Source organism: Meleagris gallopavo, chromosome 6 (genome assembly GCF_905368555.1).
Source record: "Meleagris gallopavo chromosome 6, MGAL_WU_HG_1.1, whole genome shotgun sequence".
NCBI classification, from domain to species: Eukaryota; Metazoa; Chordata; class Aves; order Galliformes; family Phasianidae; genus Meleagris; species Meleagris gallopavo.
The window spans coordinates 51,015,096-51,034,755 of NC_139409.1; the positions used below are offsets into that span (position 1 = coordinate 51,015,096).

The window sequence follows — 19,660 nt, forward strand, 5'->3', positions numbered from 1 at the left end:
GTTTAAGTGCAAAGTGATAGCTGAATCTGATTCTTTCTTGTTCCTACAACTTCCTAGACCAGGAGCAGCTCCAGGGACATTGTCACATTGTCAGGGTGCAGTTCGTGTGCGTCAGAGTAGATCGGGCTGGGGCTAGATGCTGGCTCCTTCAAGCCCTAAATAGACAGTGGTGCCTGTCCTTAGGAAGAGCACAGCTGTGCTCTGTGCCAGCAGGCAGAAGCTGCAGATTTTGCCTCCCAGGCTCAGGGCAGGGTTGTAAATAAAGCCTCTGGGGCTGGGCTAGCAGCATCTGTGTTGTAGACTCCTGTGCGTGTTTAGGCTCTGTAGTGTCAATTTAAAACAACTGAATTTGCTGAAAATGTTGTTTGAGTTTATATTTCCCTTCCCTACTCTGCTGTTTATTCTACAGTGAACAACAACCACCTTCTCTCTCTATTCCTGTGCAGATGTCGCTCCTACGAGGACTGCTGTGGTTCGAGATGCTGTGTAAGAGCCCTCTCTATCCAGCGACTATGGTATTTTTGGTAGGCCGCAACTAAATTCCAGATTGTAATGTTTCCAGTGTCCTGTTCTTGTCTTGCTTGTACGATCAGAATCGGTATCACTAGCCCTGTGATTTAAAGTAAAATAGATACAAGTATGCAGTAATGTGTACGCATAAATGAAATAAATGAAAATTTTCAGTTATAATCAGTTATATCATGATTTTGTAATACATTAAACAGTAAAAAAGAAATATTTTTCTGATGAGTAGTGAGAAAACACTGGAAAAGGAGGATACTTGTTTCAGGTTGGCTGTTTGCATTTCTGCATCCTGTTGGTCTATACAGCCAGTGGTCTCACATTTATCCTTACACCTATCCCAGCTACTACAGCATTTGTCCATTTTTGTTGAGCACTAAATTTAAAATTTTTTTAAGAAGATTGCATGAGGAGAGTTGTACATTCATACAGGGCTTAAGACAGTCTCCGTGCTTCGTGTCTTGAACATGTCATGACAGTTCTCTGTATTGAGGCTTTAGTTATACTGAGAATGCCCTTGGAGATGACAAGGGAGAAGGCAGAAAAGTTTGAGTTTGCAAAACCAGCAGCTCAGTAATCTGGATAAACCTTAAACTAATAACTTTTATATGCATAACAAAAAAATAAGGTAAATTCTTTTAGAGAGGAACTTTTTAAAGCACTTGAATAAAACCTTCCCGTTACAGTAGAGAGGAAGCAAAAGCTCTCCTAGAAAACCTGATTTTAGACATTCTTTTATGAAGAATTTGAAGACTGCTTAAAAATAATCCTTAAAAATTGAAATGAGTAACCACTGAAAAACAGGAGCCTGATATAATATAGAGATCTCCCAAAGCTGGCTGTGGGATTTCAGAGTACAGTCCTTATGGATATAACTGAGGAGTTCTGCTTCTGTATCCGTAGAGTAAAATTGTGAATCTGCTTTCCTGTTCAGAACACTGCCAAAAATAAATGTATTAATTTTGGCTTAGGGAAATAGGACCTCATTCTGCTCTTGTGTCCACTGCAGAAAGAAGAACAAAACTTGATCCTGTCATAAAATGTGTCTTAGTGTTGTTCAGCGCTGTGGTTCCTCTCAGCCACCTGGGAGTGCTCTGGAGGAGATAAGCATGGTGTGTAGGCATGCCTCTGGCCAACTTAAGGAGAAAAAAGGAATAATACAATCCTTTTCTTGCCTCCAACCCTTCCAAAAGTGCACAGTTATCATATCCTGTGGCCTTGAAGCGAGGGAGGCTATGGCCTTGAAAAGAAAGGAAATGATGTAGCCATTAAAGTCAAAAAAAAAAAAAAAAAGTAGGTTTACTGAAGCTTGTATCGGTCACTACAATGTCTGATAAGTACTCAGATTCAGAAAAAGTCGCTGTTCAAAAGTACTTCTAAGAAGATCTGCTGATGCACTCTTGCTGCATATGCCAGGGCATCTGAGCAGGGCAATCATCAGGAGGGTTTAGTCAGGTTGGAAAAGAAGCTGACAAGAACAGAAGCAAATTGATGGCCTTTTCCTTAAAAATATATATCTTGGCTAAGAAGTGCAAAATATGATGATTTTGTTTCTGTCATTTTCACTGTTGAATGCTTCTGCTTGAGCTTAAATGTCAGCTGCCATATTTTCCATGGGAGTCAAAATTACAGTTTTACTCACTTAAGAGCATAGAATCATAGAATCCTTAGAGTTGGAAGGGATTCTATACGGTAATCTAATCCAGCTCCCCTGCAGTGAACAGGGACATCTACAGCTAGATCAGGCTGCTCAGAGCCTCTTCCAGCCTGGCCTTGAATGTCTCCAGGGACGGGGCTTCCTCCACATCTCTGGGCAGCCTGTTTCAGTGGCACACTTAACACCTAAGAGTCTTTTTTTTATGAGCAGAATTAGCATTCCTCTTTGTACAACCAGTCCCCCTGAAACCTACTGACTAACCTAGATGATGCTCTAAGAGTTGGGTCTAGGGTATGCAGCTGTATGGGCCTAGCATTTCAGTTTCACAATCCAGTGGCATAAGTCAGATAAGAATCTGAACTTTCCAAAAGTTCAAGGGCACTTCAGTTTTGGATTTGTGTTTTATATGCCAGGAAATATTGAACAATAATACAAATCACAAGAAATGTCCACAGTACGTCCGTAAGTAACTCAAGTTATAGCTGTCTCAAATGACATAAACAACCCGTCCAACCTAAATGATTCCATCATTCTGTGATTTAAGAAACCCTGATAAAAGTCAATGATTGTTGGCTGATAGATGGTACTCTGTTGTTGAACAGTCTCAGTTTGAGAGCTCCCTGAATGCAGATGGGTTTTGACCTCCTCCTTCTCTTTGCCTAGGTTCCTTTTGATGATGGGAGTTTTGTTCTGTTGTGGAGCTGGTTTCTTTATCAGAAGACGGATGTACCCTCCTCCACTTGTAGAAGAACCTACTTTTAATGTGTCTTACACCAGACAACCAGTCAACACTGCATCAGGTCAGAAAACATTAAACAAATTTCACTAATTTCTTACATTTGCCAAGGTATTGAAAAATCAGTCACTAACTCCTTATCCATCGAGTGCTCCACCCATCAAATCCACATCCCTCCAATTTGGAGATAAGGATGTGGTGGGGGACCATGTCAAAGGCCTTGCTCAAGTCCAGATAAATGACATCTGTCACCTCCCTCTTGTCCACTGATGCCATCACTCCATCACAGGAGGCCACCAGATTGGTCAAGTGTGACCTTCCCCTGGTGGAGCCATGCTGGCTGTCTTGGACCACGCACCCATTCCTCATTGTGATCCGTATCATCCAGGAGGATCTGTTCCATGATCTTACCACAGAGGTGAGACTCACTGCCCTGTAGTTCCTGCGGTCCTCCTTGCTCCATTTCTTGTCAATGGCAGTGACGTGAGCTTTCCTCCAGCCATCCGGGACCTGACAGCCATGACTTTCCAAATATGATGGAGAGCAGCTTGGCAACCTCCTCAGCCGGCTCCTTCAGAACCCTGGGATGCGCACCATCCAGCCCCATAGACTTGTACACATTCAGTCTCATCAGGCGGTCTCAGACTTGCTCTGCCCTTACACTGGGGGGAGATCTACCACCCTGGTCCCCACCCAGAGGTTTAGGGATGCAGGGCTCAGGGATGTGAGAAATACTGGAATCCTGGCCAACAGTGAAGACCGAGACACAGAGCTCATTCAGTATAGCTTACTCTGTGGCCATATTCTTCCTTAAAGGGAAACATTCTTGTTGAGATGTATTCTGATGTACAGAAAAATACAGTATGCTACAGAACACTCCATGATGTCCTTTTTGTCTGAGAAGACTTTCCACCACACTCAGGAGCTGCAGTCTGTCTGGGATCTCAAGCCTCTCCTTTCTGTATTGCAATAGTTTTTCTATCTGGAGAACACAGCAGGGCTCTGTTTCAACTGGTATTTGGTTGGGACAGTAGTGCCCTTTGTTTCACTAAGTTATTTCTACAGCATGCAAAACTGAAATGTTTTGGTGAAATCTCATAAATGAAGGTATTCCTGCATTGGGATGGGAGGAATTTAGCTTCCTGTCCTTACTACTATGAACATTTGGAGAAGACGTCTCTGAGCGTGCAGAGCACAGGCACACTTTCTCCAGTCCTGGAAGAATGTGACTTCTACCTGCTGCTGCTGTTGTTGATGCCTTTTCTCTCCTGTTATTTCAGGGTCTCAGCAACCTGGAGTGCCATACTACACAGACCCAGGCGGACCTGTGATGAATCCCATGGCGATGGCTTTCCATGTCCAGCCCAATTCCCCACAAGGAAACCCAGTTTACCCTCCTCCACCTTCCTACTGCAACACACCACCTCCTCCATATGAGCAGGTGGTGAAATCCTCCACATGAGGACTCTGTGGCTCTCTGACCTGACTCTGGGAGAAGAAGGTGCCATTGCAAAACAACCAGGATGGTGGGCATCTGCCCCTTTGAACATTTGCTAGCTTTCCATGTCCTCTCTCCCTTCCTACCTTGCACCTTTTCTCATTAAATTTCCTTGCAAAGGGGTGATTTTTTTTTTTCTTTTTTTGCAGTAGAAGTGAATTTTTTCTTTGTCTTTAAAATGAAAGAAGTTGTCTTTGTAATGCTTTTAATGGAAATCTATATTTAAAACCTGTATGTCTTTCTCTTTATTTATTGTTTGTTTGACCTGTAGTTATAATTACTTTGTGGCAGACGACTGGTAACAGTTCCTTGTGCAACCCCAGATTGATGTGCATTCTCCTAAAATGGAGGAGAAGCCTTCACTTAGGGAAAATTACAGAGAAAGAGGGTAACTATAGAAAAGGTAGGACAGTCTTTTGCTAGAAATAGGGTAACCACTATCTTTTCTTGCTTACGGTTTTCTTGTAAAGCTCAGTTCTGATGCACACCATAGAGGCTCTGTGATAGAAGTCGCTGAGTGGCTGGGACACCGATGTTCACTGGGTGATGGAAGAAACTTTGCCAAGTGCCCTGAGAATGGGGATTCAGTGCTTTAAATGGTGCATATGAAAGTGAAGGACCATGAGCTGAGTGTTTCTTGGCCAGAGCCTGGACTCTGCCTATGTGAGCTACATCCTGGCTACACCTGTTTTGCCAGCGGTGAGATTGAATGAAACAGCTGATGACCTAAATATCAGTGGTGAGAGGCAAGTGCTGTAATCTCAGAATTACTTGGGCTTGTGCCTCTAGACTATACGGTTAGAAATATTGAAATACATAGAATTTTCTTCATTAAATTAGAGAACAGTTACACTAAGAGGGAATGGGAGCACATTTCCAAGTTTGCTCCCTTTGAAATCGATGGTAATTTTGTCACTGATAAATAATACTTTTGATTATGGTCTTGCTGCTGCCACAAAGAGTAACAAAGTAGAGCTGTCACCTCTGGGTGGCACATCCGTGAAATGCTCTCTATGGAAGAAAAAGCATAAAAGTTGAAATCCCACAGATTCTAGATGAACCTTTCCTTTATTCCCATCTTTTTCATTACAGTATGCCCAGGCAGTTCCAGACACACATCCTACACATTGGCAGCTTGCTAGTGTTACTCAGAATCCAGCTTAATTTCCTGCTGAAATTCACAAGTCTTTAAAATGTAGAAAGACACTTTTTTGGAATCCTGCTATTGTCTGTTTAAAAAATATATTCTTAAAAGGAAAATATGTGAAATGCTAATCTTTTTTTTTTTCATAGAGATTATGTAAAGTTTCTTAATTACATTCTGCATGTCTGAAACTAAACTTCCAGGTAGCATTATTACTTAATAGAAAAAGAGCAGGATCAAAGGATTTTTACTGAGAAAAATCAGCTAACAGCTGTATAGGGATCAAGGTTTTACACATGCAATAGGATACATATCTTGGAAGAAGTGTTCCAAACAGTTCTTCATAATGAAACTGGTAACCTGTTTCCTTTAACTATTTTGGTTAAAAATCGAGCCAAAACACTCGTATGAGAAAAAATATATTTGAAATGGGAAAGAAACATATGTTGCTGAACTTAAAAGGAAAAGGGGAGTAGAGGAGGAAAAAACCTGGAGAAGCCTGCAGGGAGACGTCACTGCAGCCTTTCAATATTTAAAAGCTTATAAACAGGAGGGGAAATAAATAAACTTCTCACAGTAGTAGACAGTGATAAGACCAGAGAGAACTTTTTAAACTGAAAGAGGAGAGATTTATGTTAGATGTTAGGGGAAATTGTTCAGTAACAGGGTGGTGAGCTGCTGGAATAGGCTGCCCAGGGGAACTGTGCATGTCCCATCCCTTGAGGCGTTGAAGGCCAAGTTGGATTTAGCAGTTGGCAACCCTGCCCAGAGCAGGGGGTTGGAACTATACGGATGCGTTCAACCTAAAACATTCTGTAATTCTATGAAAATAGAGAAGAAATTTTAACTTCTTCCTGTTTAAATAGTTTTGAATTTATTTTTCTAACAGCACCAATGATAAATGAAGAAATTATAAGTAATCTCTTTAAAATATTAAACAAGTTAGTGGAGCAGAACCAGTGAAAAAAGATAGGGGACATTTTTACATCTCTTTGGAATAATGAAATTTCTGGAAGTTGAAGAAAAAAATTCTTAGAACCTGGAATGAATATTAATATGGTATTCATTTTCCTGACACATCTCTCTTATGATTAGATGATAATAAAAGCTTGAGGAAAGAGCATCACAGGGACTTATTTCCAAACTGAAATGTTACATATGTTTTATAGATCTGGTGAGCAGTGCTAAGTACTTCTTTTTACTTAGGGGCTATTAGGAAAGATGCATCAAGGCATCCTTTGAGCACTGCTTCCATCAAAGTTACTTTTCTGATGCGCACCAGTGCAAGCAAGTGGTATAAAGAAACCCACAAAAATCATGTTTTTCTCCTCTCCTCCCCTGCCATTTCTCTGCCATGACTGTGAGCCCCACTGCTGATAACAGGGGCAAATTCCACATCGGACATGATGTGGCTGCTTGCATGTGTTCCAGTAATTAGCAAGCTGCTAAATCAGCTGCACTGCAAGTGGGAGCTAGGTTGACAAGGATGGGACCAAACTTCTGTTTCTGTCTGGGGCTCCCCCAGCCCCTGCATTGCAGCTGCTCCTGTGCTTCATTAGCACTTCAGAAAAGATAATGCAGCGACAGGCTTCTTTGTGCTGGGGACGGAGTGTCTCTTTTCTTCTTTTCTCTTAAGCCCTCTGATAGTTTACACTGCTGTGAAAGTGAACAGCTGGAGATGCAGCATCAGGCAATTTCTATGAAGCAAGTGCTGAATAATAGTGCTGTGGGGTACTGCACTGCAAGAGATGTCTCTGCAGAGGAAATAACAGCAGCTTTTGGCTGCACCTGTGCATTATTTTGATTTCACACAGTGAGAGAAGGCGCAAGGACAGGTGTGTCTTTCTGTTTAGCTCTCACTGCCCAGCTGTAGCTCACCCAATGGCCACCACTGGATTTACATTTGTGGAGAAGCACCAGTGGTTGAACACAGGTCACTGATGCTCCTGATGAACTGCAGCTGCTCTACTGGGTGCGGACAGAACTCCTTCCCCTGTAAATCAACATGAAACAAGTAGGAAAACGCCAATGCAATGCCACCAGGGGAAACTGACTGCTTTGCTGAGCGCCTCGCCAGCACAGGACGCAGGCAGTGCTGCTCAGCCATAGCCTGTGCTGCAGCAGGCAGCCCTCCTCTTCTGCCCTCACACACCTCAATTCTTCCTGCCTAAAACAGCACTTTGGTGCCCATGACTCACTGCATTAGGAAGTCCCACCACATTTACCTGGCAACAGCTGCCATAAGATGAAGGAAAATGTTTTTAGATTATCGTCAGGTTTGTACCTAGAGCCTATTAAATAAGGAGGGGGAGGAAGCAGCAGCAGTTGCTCTCAGTAGCAGAGGGCTGTGAATTGGCTTTGTGAAAATAAAAATATTGCCTCTTGCTTGCAGAATACCTAGTTTAATTCTATTAAGTCCTTGCTAAGGGAAAATGTCAAGCTTTCTTAAAGCTGGAAAACTGATGTCATCAAGACATCATATATTTGTTCTTAAAAACCACCCAGTCCTAAATACATTTGAGCTGCAAACTGTCCAACAGCACCTGACCAAAGGGGAAAGCTCAGTAAAGCTGAGTAAAGAAAAAAAGTGAAGGTTAAGAAGAGATCTGCCCATACTTTGGCCATTGTTTCATCCTGCAGCACTCTGAAATTGGAAGTAGCTCAGCAATCTGAGCAGAGAACAGCTCACAGTGACCCCTCTGGAAGGGAAGGAAATCATACAACACACAAAAGAACTGCACACAAATTACCACCACATAACTTGATCTTTACTAATAAAGCCAAAGAACAACACATCCGCATTTTTTTCCTCTTTTTCTGCCCGAAGAACATCTCCATTTTTAACATACGGCTTTTTGCAACAGATGGACTACTACACGTGGACAAAGCAAAACAGGGAATATTTAGCCATTTTCCTCATTTTAGTTTGATGAGATTTCTGAAAATGGTGTCTTGTTAAAATGCATTTTTTCCACCCCTTCCCACAATACACTTGGTAACACAAGGTGTAACAAACAGAAAGGAGAGCTACATTGAGAGCCATGTGAGGAAGACAAAGCAAAGGCATTCACAGACCTCCTTCTGTGATATATGACATTCCCAGTCTTGCTCAATTCCAAGATAATTCTGCAGAGAACCTGGTGCTGGGCCTCACCCCACAGCAGAGCTGCAGTGCAGGAGCACGCAGAGGACATGCTCACTCTACTGACTGTGGCAATCATGCACCTCTGATCTCTACTCACTGTTTAGCAGTTCATGTGTGTGCACCTGCATTTTTCAAACCAGCCAGTAATTTTAATTCTCCCTGAATTCCAGCCAGCCAACATCATCATATTCCACAGGTACCATCCAAGCACAGCAGCCAAGAGGCTCCCAACAAATGAATGAAAGCCTTTCCCTGTCGCCCCCAGCTTGTTGGTCATGAAAGACAGGCCTGGATCCGCCAGGAAGGTGGGTGGCTTCTGTGCTGCATGTGCAGGAGCTCCTGCAGACCTGGCAGAGGAATGCATCCCACCCAGTTAACCCACCTCGTGCACTTTACAGCTGTAGAGGAGATGAAGGAGAAAGAAGGGGTGGGAATGGATGTGAAACAGAGGATCAGGTGGTGTTTTTCTAGTGTTTTTTTTTACCTCCAGGTCTTCTTTTGTTAGGCTTTCTGTCAGGCTTCACTATGAGCTAGTTTCCTCCCTGGATTACAGGCAGTAAACCACACAGTGACAGAAAAAATACAGAGTTAGGCTTCAGCATGCACGCTGCAGCAAAGCATTTCACTTGAGCTGGTACATTCTGCACATTGCCTCCTGTGATCAGCTCCCTGTTCCTCACTGATCCCACTGCTTTCCGCCTCTTTGATCAGGGTCACTTCACCACAGCTGTTTGCCATGCAGTACCCTCCTCCCTGCTGCCTTTCAGAATCTTCCCTCTTGCCTGGCTGCACAGATGCATCTGGGCCCAGTGCCCCCCGCAGATCTACTCTTAAAGGAGTGTAAAAGTCTCTCTCACTGCTCCCAATCTTAACTGACAAATCAGCAGACATCAAGCTCTCTTAGCACTAGCACTGCTGCTATGCCTAGAAGAACTGAATCCAGAAAACATTAGCACCCCAACGGATTTGGCAACAGACAGGTCAACCAGTCACCTGCTACCTGTTTTATGCAGGTACAGACATGCACTTCCAAGCCGGACCACAAACACGAGGATTCAGCAGGTGCCCATGGTTGCAGATATCCCAATGGGCACCTGAAAGGCCAGAGTCTCAGCCATCTGCCACACTTTCACCTGATGTAAAGTACCAATTAAAATAAGCATCTGAGATGACAGAACACAGCAAGGCCTGTAAGGAAGGTGAGGATGACAACAGAACTTGAGCAAGTGAGAGAATGCCACTCTTGCCCTTCTCAAATAGTATGCATACTTGTTTATCTGGAAAACATGAATGTGTTGTAAATGTACGTACTTAAGAGTATGTTTCACTTCTCCCAAACAAAGAGCCCTTTATGAGCACATGGAGGCAGAACTCACTAACAATCTGACAGCTGAGACTCAATATTTCACAGCTCCACTGCACAGCAGGGGGAAGCAAAGCACTAACAACCCAGTCAAAAACTAAAACGAAAAGGCTTTTTCTGTCTTGATTTTAAGACAAAATAAACTTCAATTACAGCTTTTAGCAATGGTGCACATATTGCTTACTGATCTTCTGCAGCCTCCACAAGCAGCTGGTATTTATCGCTCCTGTCATATAGCATGGGATAAGTGCAATGGGGTCAGGAAATAGAGGGAAGGGCCTGGAACAATCCACCTTCTGATTCAGTAATAATAGTCATCCTGACTTACCAGCATGACTGGTATACAGTGCTGACTTCACCCTTACATGTACGCTATGTACTGCTGAAGAGAGATTTATTACAAATCCATGAACCACACTGGAGAAGCATAGTTACACTGTCCCTTCTCTCTTGTTGGAAGCAGGAGGAGGTTAGTTCAGGTGACTCTGCCTGCAATTTGGCAAGCTCCTAACATGCAGAGGTGGGAATGAGCATCTCCCCCTAGCACACAAACCAGGTGCAGGTAGCCTCTCTCTCTCTCTCTCTCTCTCTCTCTCTCTCTCAAAAAAAAAAAAAAAAAGGCTCCTAAAACAGCAGCAAAAAAAAAAGTCAGGCCACAGGCCAGATCCAACCTGATGCATTCCAGAAAACTGAGGCTTCATACCACTTCATCAAGCAAGGCTGATCTCCATCACCTCAGCTTCTAGGGACTGTGGAGGAGAAGAATGTAGAAAGCAACAAAAAAAACCATGTTTTCCATCTCTTTTTGAAGTTGTCAGCTCACTCGTGAAGCTGAGTACTCTCTTACAGTGAACTCTCTGGCATAAAGTGGAGCTCTCAGGCTAACCACACTGCAGAAAGCAACACTGTTGTTACAGGTCATGCATGAAGGTACAGGACGGAGCTTCACATAGAGAACAGCTCTTTGCTAACAACAAAAGACTTGAATCAACAGACAACACCAATAAACATGCAGGTCATGTCAAAGACCTGAAGAAGACGAATACAATGAAAGAGACAAAGTTCAAAAGCTGACTTCTCTCATTCTGCATGTGAAGGTGTCACTTTAACAGAACTTAAATGTAGCTTCTCTCAATTCATGCTCTAAGGACTTCATGTCCCTTGGGACAGGAGAAGTGAGAAACGGTTTATCCATCAATCAGCTTAGGGTAAGGTTGGTTCTGTATCAGAGGCACTAAACAGTCTCATCTCTTTTGGCATGTGTTTACTTTCCAAAGAACCGTTTAGCTGTCATGTTCCATTTTGTCTTCTCTCCTCTGAGGTCCAAGTTCAAACGCTGGAAACCGGGAAGTCTCTGGTACTGAAATATCTGAGAGGAAATGAATTGCTCCAGCCATACCTAAAAAGTAAGGAGACAGATTTTTTGCATCTTGGACATTAAAATATCACTGTTGACAACAAAGGCAATCTAGCACCTTGCTAAGTCTTTTTTGGGTAAACGTACAGCTTCTAGAAAGGCGAGTTTATCTGTATTTGCTTAGGAAACTAAGTTTTGCTCAAAGGCAAAAACAGGCTTATCTCTGCTCCTGTCTTTTTAGCAGCACAATCTCAATGCTACTTCAATTAAGAAAAAGCAAATCCTAGTTTGAACCACCTCTCACATTTTGGGCAACTCTCATTGGTCACTTCATGGGTCAAAAAGCAAAGGTGCAATTTTATTACTCCTGTGACATACTCCTTCATTCTTTATTCACAAAGGGGGCAGCCAGAAGCACTAATACTGCCATCATCTCATAAAACTAATAGGGAGAAAACTATAGGGCCACTGTTGCTATAGAAGAACAGCACACAGATACAATCTCACTGTTATGATCAAGCAAAATTACTGTATCAGCAACTGAGCACACACAAACACGGGATTTTTTCTTAGATACAGGCATTTGATAGAAATGAGTAGAACGATTCCGTAAGAACCGTGTGCACCTTCCCACGGAAGTGTTCATGTATACACATATGTGCTGAAATGGACAACTTCACGGATAATTTTAAGAAACAAAAAAACTAGTATTATTTTTTCCTCAAATATGACATATGGAGGTCTTTTAAAAAAAAAATCACATTAAAAAAATGAAATAAAATGTGCATCAACACTGAAGCAGAAATCATCCTACTGTTGGCATTACTCCACATCAAGTTTCAAAGCTCTCCTACTACATACCACCTGTCTGCTTCTTCCTTCCACAAATGCCTACAAGGGATCTCCCAGGGATAAGAATGCCTGTATTTTTTTCCCCATAAACATCAGCACAGTAACTGTATTTGTAAGAGATGCATACAACTACTGCTCTCTTGTGTTTATGCCTTGGGTTGGTTTACTTGTAAAATGAACTTGCTTCACGTGCTGTAATTTCACTTACTTGTGATAGGTGGCACATTAGGCTCACTGCTCTCAGAATAGCAGCACTGTTTATATCCTACTTTATCTGTGATTCCTTGCTATTGTGTTTTAAAACTTAATGATGAGATACAGTGTAGAAAAAAAGTTACAAATAAAGAAAACACATAAAGCTCTAGAAAGATATTTCCGAACCCCCAAGCATGTCCCAAAACTGCAAGGTAGCCCTTCTATCCTGTATAATACAATACTATTTGCAATACAATCACTTTACCTTCAAAAAGAGAATAAGGGCGGTCAGGAATACGGCATCCATGTGCACCATACTCCAAACACCATTCAGCAAACTGGGAAACATAAAATATATTAATTAATTTTAAATTTAAGATTGTTAAATGCAAATTTGAAGATCTGCATGGCAAGACATTTTAACAGGTACTGAATGTAAAATAGTGTAAGCAGAGACACAATACAGGAATTACTGTCCAAGATTAATTAATCCCACTTCATTCGTGACAAGGATGCAATTATTCTTTAGGATACATATTTCCACAGCGGGAGTTTCAACTTTGCAACAACATAATTAGGTGGGCTGTACTTAACTCCCGGTTTTTAAATCAACTGTGCAACACACCGATGAAGAAATACTGCAAGAACAGATACGAACAGTTTTTAAGACAGAAATTTTCTAATATAACATCAGTTCTTATCTGTCTCAGTGCGTAACTCATCCAGTTGCTAAGGACTTAAAAAAGTTGTTAACTGCATTTTTGTTTTCTTCCGCTTCCATACACTGACTTAGAATATTAAATCTCCAACTGCCATTACTTAGCTTTATTTATTTTCTTTCCCCAAGTTTAGGAAAAAAACATTATAAATACAGTCAATTATGGTCATCAATATTTTGTTGCAGAAAATGGAATACCTTTTAAAAACAAGTTAACAGTGTCTTCCTTGTGTCTGATTGCTGGAGTAGCTACACTAGCTATACACTACTTAAAAACCACATCTGGATCAATTTAACAGCAACAATCCAATTCTCCTTTTAAATGCCTATGGCTGCCCAGAGCACACATGTGTTCCCCTGACATTTCTGAACTTGGAAGCAAACCACTGCTTAGCCAAAATACAGTGATAAGAGCACAAGATTTCTGCAAAGCAAAGAAGCGAGAGAATTTCCCTTGCTTCCTCCTGTGACTTCTGCTTGTAGCAAGCAGCCTGTCCTACTCACTAGAGAGCACTCAGGTTCTAGAGCTGGAGCTACGTGGCATGTGAACGGGCTCCCAGACCCATCAAATTGTTAAACAGGAAGATTAAAGTGTGGTATTTCACTCCTTCCCAGCATCACACTCCCACCCACACTGTTCTCTTTAAGTACTTATTAGAGGATGGATTCCTTCAGTTGGTACAAGTGTGTGTGTGCATGTGAAAATGTCTCGAGGAAATCCAGCAATAAACATTGTGGTCCATGCTGTTAGTAAGAAATGATTAACGAGTTTTGGGCCTGTCACAGGTATAGATATTCAAACTACAGTTTAATTCTCTGTGCAATCTTCTTTTCTATGTGGGGTACAGAACATATTTATGGTATATTTCTAAATTGCAATCAATTCTTGCAATATCCATATCTTACTGTGTATAAGTCCTTACTATTATTTCCAGTCTAGGAACTTCAAAAGAAATAAAGAAAATGCACTCCTAGGCACAATCTGTTTAGAAACTCCTAGCTTTGGTACAACTCACAGATCCTGTAAGCCACATTGATGTCTCTGTTAAACTAAGGAAAAATAAATCTCTTCTAGCAGGAAGACATCTGCCATTACTTAACACACAAACTGAAAAAAATTGTCATCAAGAAAGAGCCATTCTTGAAGTTCTGTCCTGAATCTAAACAAACAAAACAAAAATCCAGAACCCCAACAAAACAAAGCATCATAGAATCAAACAATGGCTTGGGTTGGAAGAAATCTCAAGGATCATCAAGTTCCAACCTTCCTGCCACAGGCAAGGCTGCCAATCACTAGATCAAAAATATCAGAGATCTGTAACGAGGTCTCCCTGCAGCCCTCTCTTCTCCAGACTGAACAAGCCCAGCTCTTTTAGCCTGTCTTCATAGGAGAGTGCTCTATCCCTCTGATCTTCGTGGCCTCTTGAAAAGAGACCATCTTCCAAAAACTTGACATCTTTCCAGTGCTGGGGACTCCAGATCTGGATGCAATACTCAGACGGGTTCTCATGAGGGCACAGCAGAGAGCGACAATCTCTCATCCTGCAGACCAGGATACAGTTGGCTTTCCAGGCCACATGGGCACTGCTGTTAAGTTTTTCATCTACCAGGACCCTTAAGTCCTTCTTGACGGGGTACTCTCAAGGATTTATTCTCCCAGTCTATATATGTATCTGGGATTACCCTGACCCAAGTGCAAAACCTTGCACTTTGCTTTGGTGAACCTTATTAGGTTCACACAGGCCCATCTTCCAAGTTTATCCAGATCCCTCTGTATGGCATCCCTTCCGTCTGCCATATGCACTGCACCACTCAGCTTGGTATCATCTGCAAAGTTGCTGAGGGCATACTCGATCCTATCATCTATGTCATTACTAAAGGTGTTAAAGAGTACTGGTCTCACAACAGACCCCTGGAGGACAATGCTCATCACCAGCCTTGGCCTGGACATAGAACCATTGACCACAGTCCTCTGGCTGCAACCTTTCAACCAATTTTGTACTCACCAAATAGCCCACCTTTCAAATCCATTTCTCTCCAATCTAGAGATAAGGATGTGGTGGGGAACAATGCCAAAGGCCTTGCCAGAATCCAGGTAGATGACATCATTTGCCTTCCGTTTGTCCACCAAGGCAGTCACTCCATCGTAGGTGGCCACCAGATTGCTCAGGCATGACATTCCCTTGGGGAAGCCATGCCGGCTGTCTCAGATCACCCACTTGTCTCTATGTGTCTTACAGAATCACAGAACTGTAGGGGTTGGAAGGACCTCTAGAGATCATCGAGACCAACCCCCCTGCCAAAGCAGGTTCCCTACACCAGGTCGCACAGGTAGGCGTCCAGGAGAGACCTGAATATCTCCAGAGAAGGAGACTCCACAACCCCCCGGGCAGCCTGTTCCAGTGCTCCATCACCTCACCTAAAGAAGTTCTTACGCACATTCGTGCAAAACTTCCTATGCTGCAGCTGATGTCCGTTTCCCCTCGTCCTGTCTCCACGTACCACTGAAAAGAGACTGGCTTCACCACTATGGCCGCCACACCTCAGATATTTATAAACCTGGATCAGGTCCCCTTTCTCAAGGCTAAACAGACCCAGTTCACTCAGCCTTTCTTCATAGGGGAGGTGCTCCAGGCCCTTCACCATCTTTGTGGCCCTCCGCTGGACTCTTTCCAAGAGATCCCTGTCTTTTTTGTACTGGGGAGCCCAGAACTGGACACAGTACTCCAGATGAGGCCTTACAGGGCAGAGTAGAAGGGGAGGATCACCTCCCTCAACCTGCTGGCCACGCTCTTCTTAATGCACCCCAGAATGCCATTGGCCTTTTTGGCCATGAGGGCACACTGCTGGCTCATGGCCAACCTGTCGTCCACCAGGACACCCAGGTCCCTCTCTGCAGAGCTCCTCTCCAGCAGCTCATCCCCCAGCCTGTATTGGTACATGCAATTATTCCTCCCTAGGTGTAAGACTCTACACTTGCTTTTGTTGAACCTCACACTTGCTTTTGTTGAACCTCATCCAGTTTCTTACTGCCCAGCTCTCCAGCCTGTCCAGGTCTCGCTGAATGGCAGCACAGCCTTCAGGCGTGTCAGCCAATCCTCCCAACTTCGTATCATCAGCAAACTTGCTGAGGGTGGCCACTATCCCCTCATCAAGGTCATTGATGAAGATGTTGAACAAGGACCCAGCACAGACCCCTGGGGGACACCACTGGTTACAGGTCTCCAGTCAGACTCTGCACCACCAACGACGACCCTCTGCACTCTGCCAGTCAGCCAGTTCTCAACCCACCTCACTGTCCTCTCATCTATCCCACACTTCCTCAGCTTTGTTATAAGGATGTCGTGGGAGACAGTATCAAATGCCTTTCTAAAAATCAAGGTAGACTACATCTACCGCTCTTCCCCCATCCACCCAGCATGTGACAGCATCATAGAAGGCCACCAGGTTGGCCGAGCACGACCTCCCCTTGGTGAACCCATGCTGACTACTCCTGATAACCTCCTTTTCTCCCAGTTGTCTGGAGATGGTATCCAGCACAAGCTGTTCCATCACCTTTCCAGGGACAGAGGTGAGGCTGACAGGCCTATAATTACCCGGATCTTCCTTCCTGCCCTTTTTGAAGACCGGAGTGACATTGGCTATCCTCCAGTCTTCAGGGACCTCCCCTGTTGTCCAAGACCTCTCAAAAATGATGGAGAGCGGTTCGGCAATGACCTCCGCCAGCTCCCTCAGCACACGTGGATGCACCCCATCAGGTCCCATGGACTTGTGGACCTTAGTACTGCCTAGGCGCTCATGCACATCCTCTGTCCTGACTAAAGGGAAGTCTCCCATTCCCCAGACCCTCTCACTAACCTCCAGGGTGTGGGATTCCTGCGGGAGAGCCTTTTCACTGAAGACGGAAGTAAAGAAGGCATTCAGTATCTCTGCCTTCTCAGCATCCCCCGTTACCAGAACCCCCCCCTCACTTAGTAAGGGGCCCACATTCTCTCTAGCTTTCCTTTTGCTGTTAACATACTTGAAGAAGCCTTTTTTATTATCCTTTATCACTTTAGCTAGATTCAATTCCAGATGGGCTTTAGCCTTCCTCATTGCATCCCTGCAGGCCCTGACTACATTCCTATATTCTTCCCAAGTGGTCAGACCCTTTTTCCACATTTCACGGACCTTCTTCTTTCCTTTGAGCTTGCGCATGAGCTCCTTGCTCATCCACAAAGGTTTCCTGCCACCTTTTCCCGATTTCTTGCTCACAGGGACGCACTGATCCTGAGCTTGGAAGAGCAGCTGTTTAAATGCTGATCAGTTCTCAGAGGCCCCCTTACCTTCTAACACCTGAGCCCACTGGATAGCTCCAAGTAGGTCCCGGAAGAGATCGAAGTTGGCTCTCCTAAAGTCCAGGGTAGCAATCCTACTTACTGCTTTGCTTCTTCCACTCAGGATCTTGAACTCCACCATCTCATGATCACTACAACCCAAGCTGCCCCCAACCTTTACTTCCTTAACAAGTCCATCCCTGTTGGTGAGCATAAGGTCCAGTAACACCCCTCCCCGTGTCGGTTCCTCCACCACCTGCATCAGAAAATTGTCTTCAACGCACTGCAAGAACCGTCTGGACCGTGCGTGCCTGGCCATGTTGGTCGTCCAGCAAATATCTGGATAATTGAAGTCCCCCATAAGCACCAGTGCCTGGGAACGTGACGCTACATCCAGTTGGTTATGGAAAGCCTCATCAACCTCCTCATCCTCATCAGGAGGCCTGTAGTACACACCCACAACAGTGTCACCCTTACTAGCCTGTCCCTTGATTCTCACCCATAAGCTCTCCACTGCTACATCACTCTCCCCCAAGTGAAGTTCAATACATTCTAGCTGCTCTCTCACATAAATAGCAACTCCACCACCCCGCCTCACCAGCCGATCTTTCCTAAAAAACACATAGCCCTCCATGACAACATTCCAGTCATGCGAGTTGTCTCACCACGTCTCCGTGATCGCAATGAGATCTTAACATGTCTTCCAGGAGTATCTTCTCAGGCACAGAGATGAGGCTCATCAGCCTGTAGTTCCCTGCATCCTCCTTCCTCCCTTTCTTAAAAATGGGAGGGATGTTTCCCTTTTTCCAGTCACTGGGGACTTAGCCTGACAGCCAAGACTTTTTAAATATGATGGAGAGAGGCCTGGCATGCATCAGCCAGCTCCTTTAGGTCCATGAGATGCATGTCAGATAGCCCCATAGACTTGCACGCATGCAGTCTCATGAGGATTTGCTCTGCTCTCACAGTGGAGGAGGAGTTTGCTATTCCAGTTCCCATCTAGAGGTTCAGGGATGCAAGCTTCAGGAATGTGAGATATACAAGAATCCTGGCTGCCAGCGAAGACTGAGGTGAAGAACTCATTGAGTACTTCATACTTCTCCATATCCGCTGTAGCAAGTTCTCCCTTCCCATTTACCAGAGGAGGTACAATCTCTTTGGCCTGTCTCTTCTGACTAAGGCACCTAAAGAACCCCTACTTGTTTTTTTTAACATCCCTCACCAAGTCCAGTTCCATCTGTGCCTTGGCCTTCCTAGTCTCATCTCTGCATGTCTGGATAGCATCCCTGTATTCTACCCAGGTTTGACCAGCTGCTCCTTGCCAAGCCATGCTGGTTTTCAGCCTCCTCTGCCTGCTTTTTTATTCTAAGAGATAGAGGGCTCTTTTGCTCTGAAAAGCTCTGAAAGGCACCCTTAAAAACAAGCCAGCTTTGCTCCAGTCCTTTGTCTCTAAGGACACCTTCCTAGAAAATCCTGTCCAACAATTCCTTAAACAGCCCGAAGATTGCTCTGCCAAAGTTCAGGGTCCCGACCCCACTCTTTGACAGACTCACATTCCTCAAGATCACGACTGCAGCCCAGGCTGTCTCCAATCTTAACCTCTTTAATGATCTCTTTTGCCTTGGTGTGTCCAGGTCCAGTAATACTTCGCTTCTGGTTGCTTTGTCCAATACCTGAATCATAAAGTTGATGTCGATGGACTCCAGGAGTCTACTGGATCACCTGCAGCTTGCTGTGCTCCTTTCCCAGTAGATAACTGGGTGGTTGAAATCTCCCACTGAGATGAGAGCCTGTGAACGCAACACTTCTTGCAGTTGGAGCAAGGAGGCCGCATCAACAAGCTCCTCCTGATCAGACAGCCTGTAGTAAATTATTAGTTGTCCCTTACTGCTCTCACCCCTAGGTCTTAACCCACAGGCTCTCAACCTGTTCGTGTTTTCAGAGGGAGCTCCTAACAGTCTATCCACTTTCTAACATATACATCAACTCCCCAACCCCTACCTTGTCTATACCTTCTAAAAAACTTACAGCCTTCAAAAGTGGTATTCCAATTATGTGAATCATCCTACCATATTACTGCAATAGCAGTAAAATCTTAGTTTTTTAAGTGCACCACGGTTTTCAGCTCCTCCTGCTTATTTCCCATGCTGCATGCAT

The 19,660-nt window shown here is 44.0% G+C and overlaps 2 protein-coding genes across 6 annotated transcripts in view; one reads left to right on the plus strand and one right to left on the minus strand.

The window, feature by feature from the left end:
• VOPP1 (VOPP1 WW domain binding protein) overlaps nucleotides 1-4,641 on the plus strand; it is a 61,725-nt gene extending 57,084 nt beyond the window's left edge. For 3 of the 5 annotated variants that reach the window (XM_085226725.1, XM_085226727.1, XM_010713112.4), the window contains 3 exons: nucleotides 447-524; nucleotides 2,843-2,979; nucleotides 4,196-4,641. In XM_085226725.1, coding sequence (XP_085082851.1) covers nucleotides 447-524; nucleotides 2,843-2,979; nucleotides 4,196-4,377 — 397 coding nt within the window. In that variant the 3' untranslated portion in view covers nucleotides 4,378-4,641. The remainder of the gene's footprint in view (nucleotides 1-446; nucleotides 525-2,842; nucleotides 2,980-4,195) is intronic. The other 2 variants (XM_085226726.1, XM_085226728.1) reach the window with 2 other exon arrangements.
• The window catches only part of LANCL2 (LanC like glutathione S-transferase 2), a 46,063-nt gene continuing 29,244 nt past the window's right edge, over nucleotides 2,842-19,660 (minus strand). Inside the window, exons 8-9 of the mRNA XM_085226723.1 lie at nucleotides 12,735-12,807; nucleotides 2,842-11,464 (exon numbers count right to left, since the gene is read on the minus strand). Of these exons, the coding sequence (XP_085082849.1) occupies nucleotides 11,349-11,464; nucleotides 12,735-12,807 (189 nt within the window). The 3' untranslated portion in view covers nucleotides 2,842-11,348. The remainder of the gene's footprint in view (nucleotides 11,465-12,734; nucleotides 12,808-19,660) is intronic.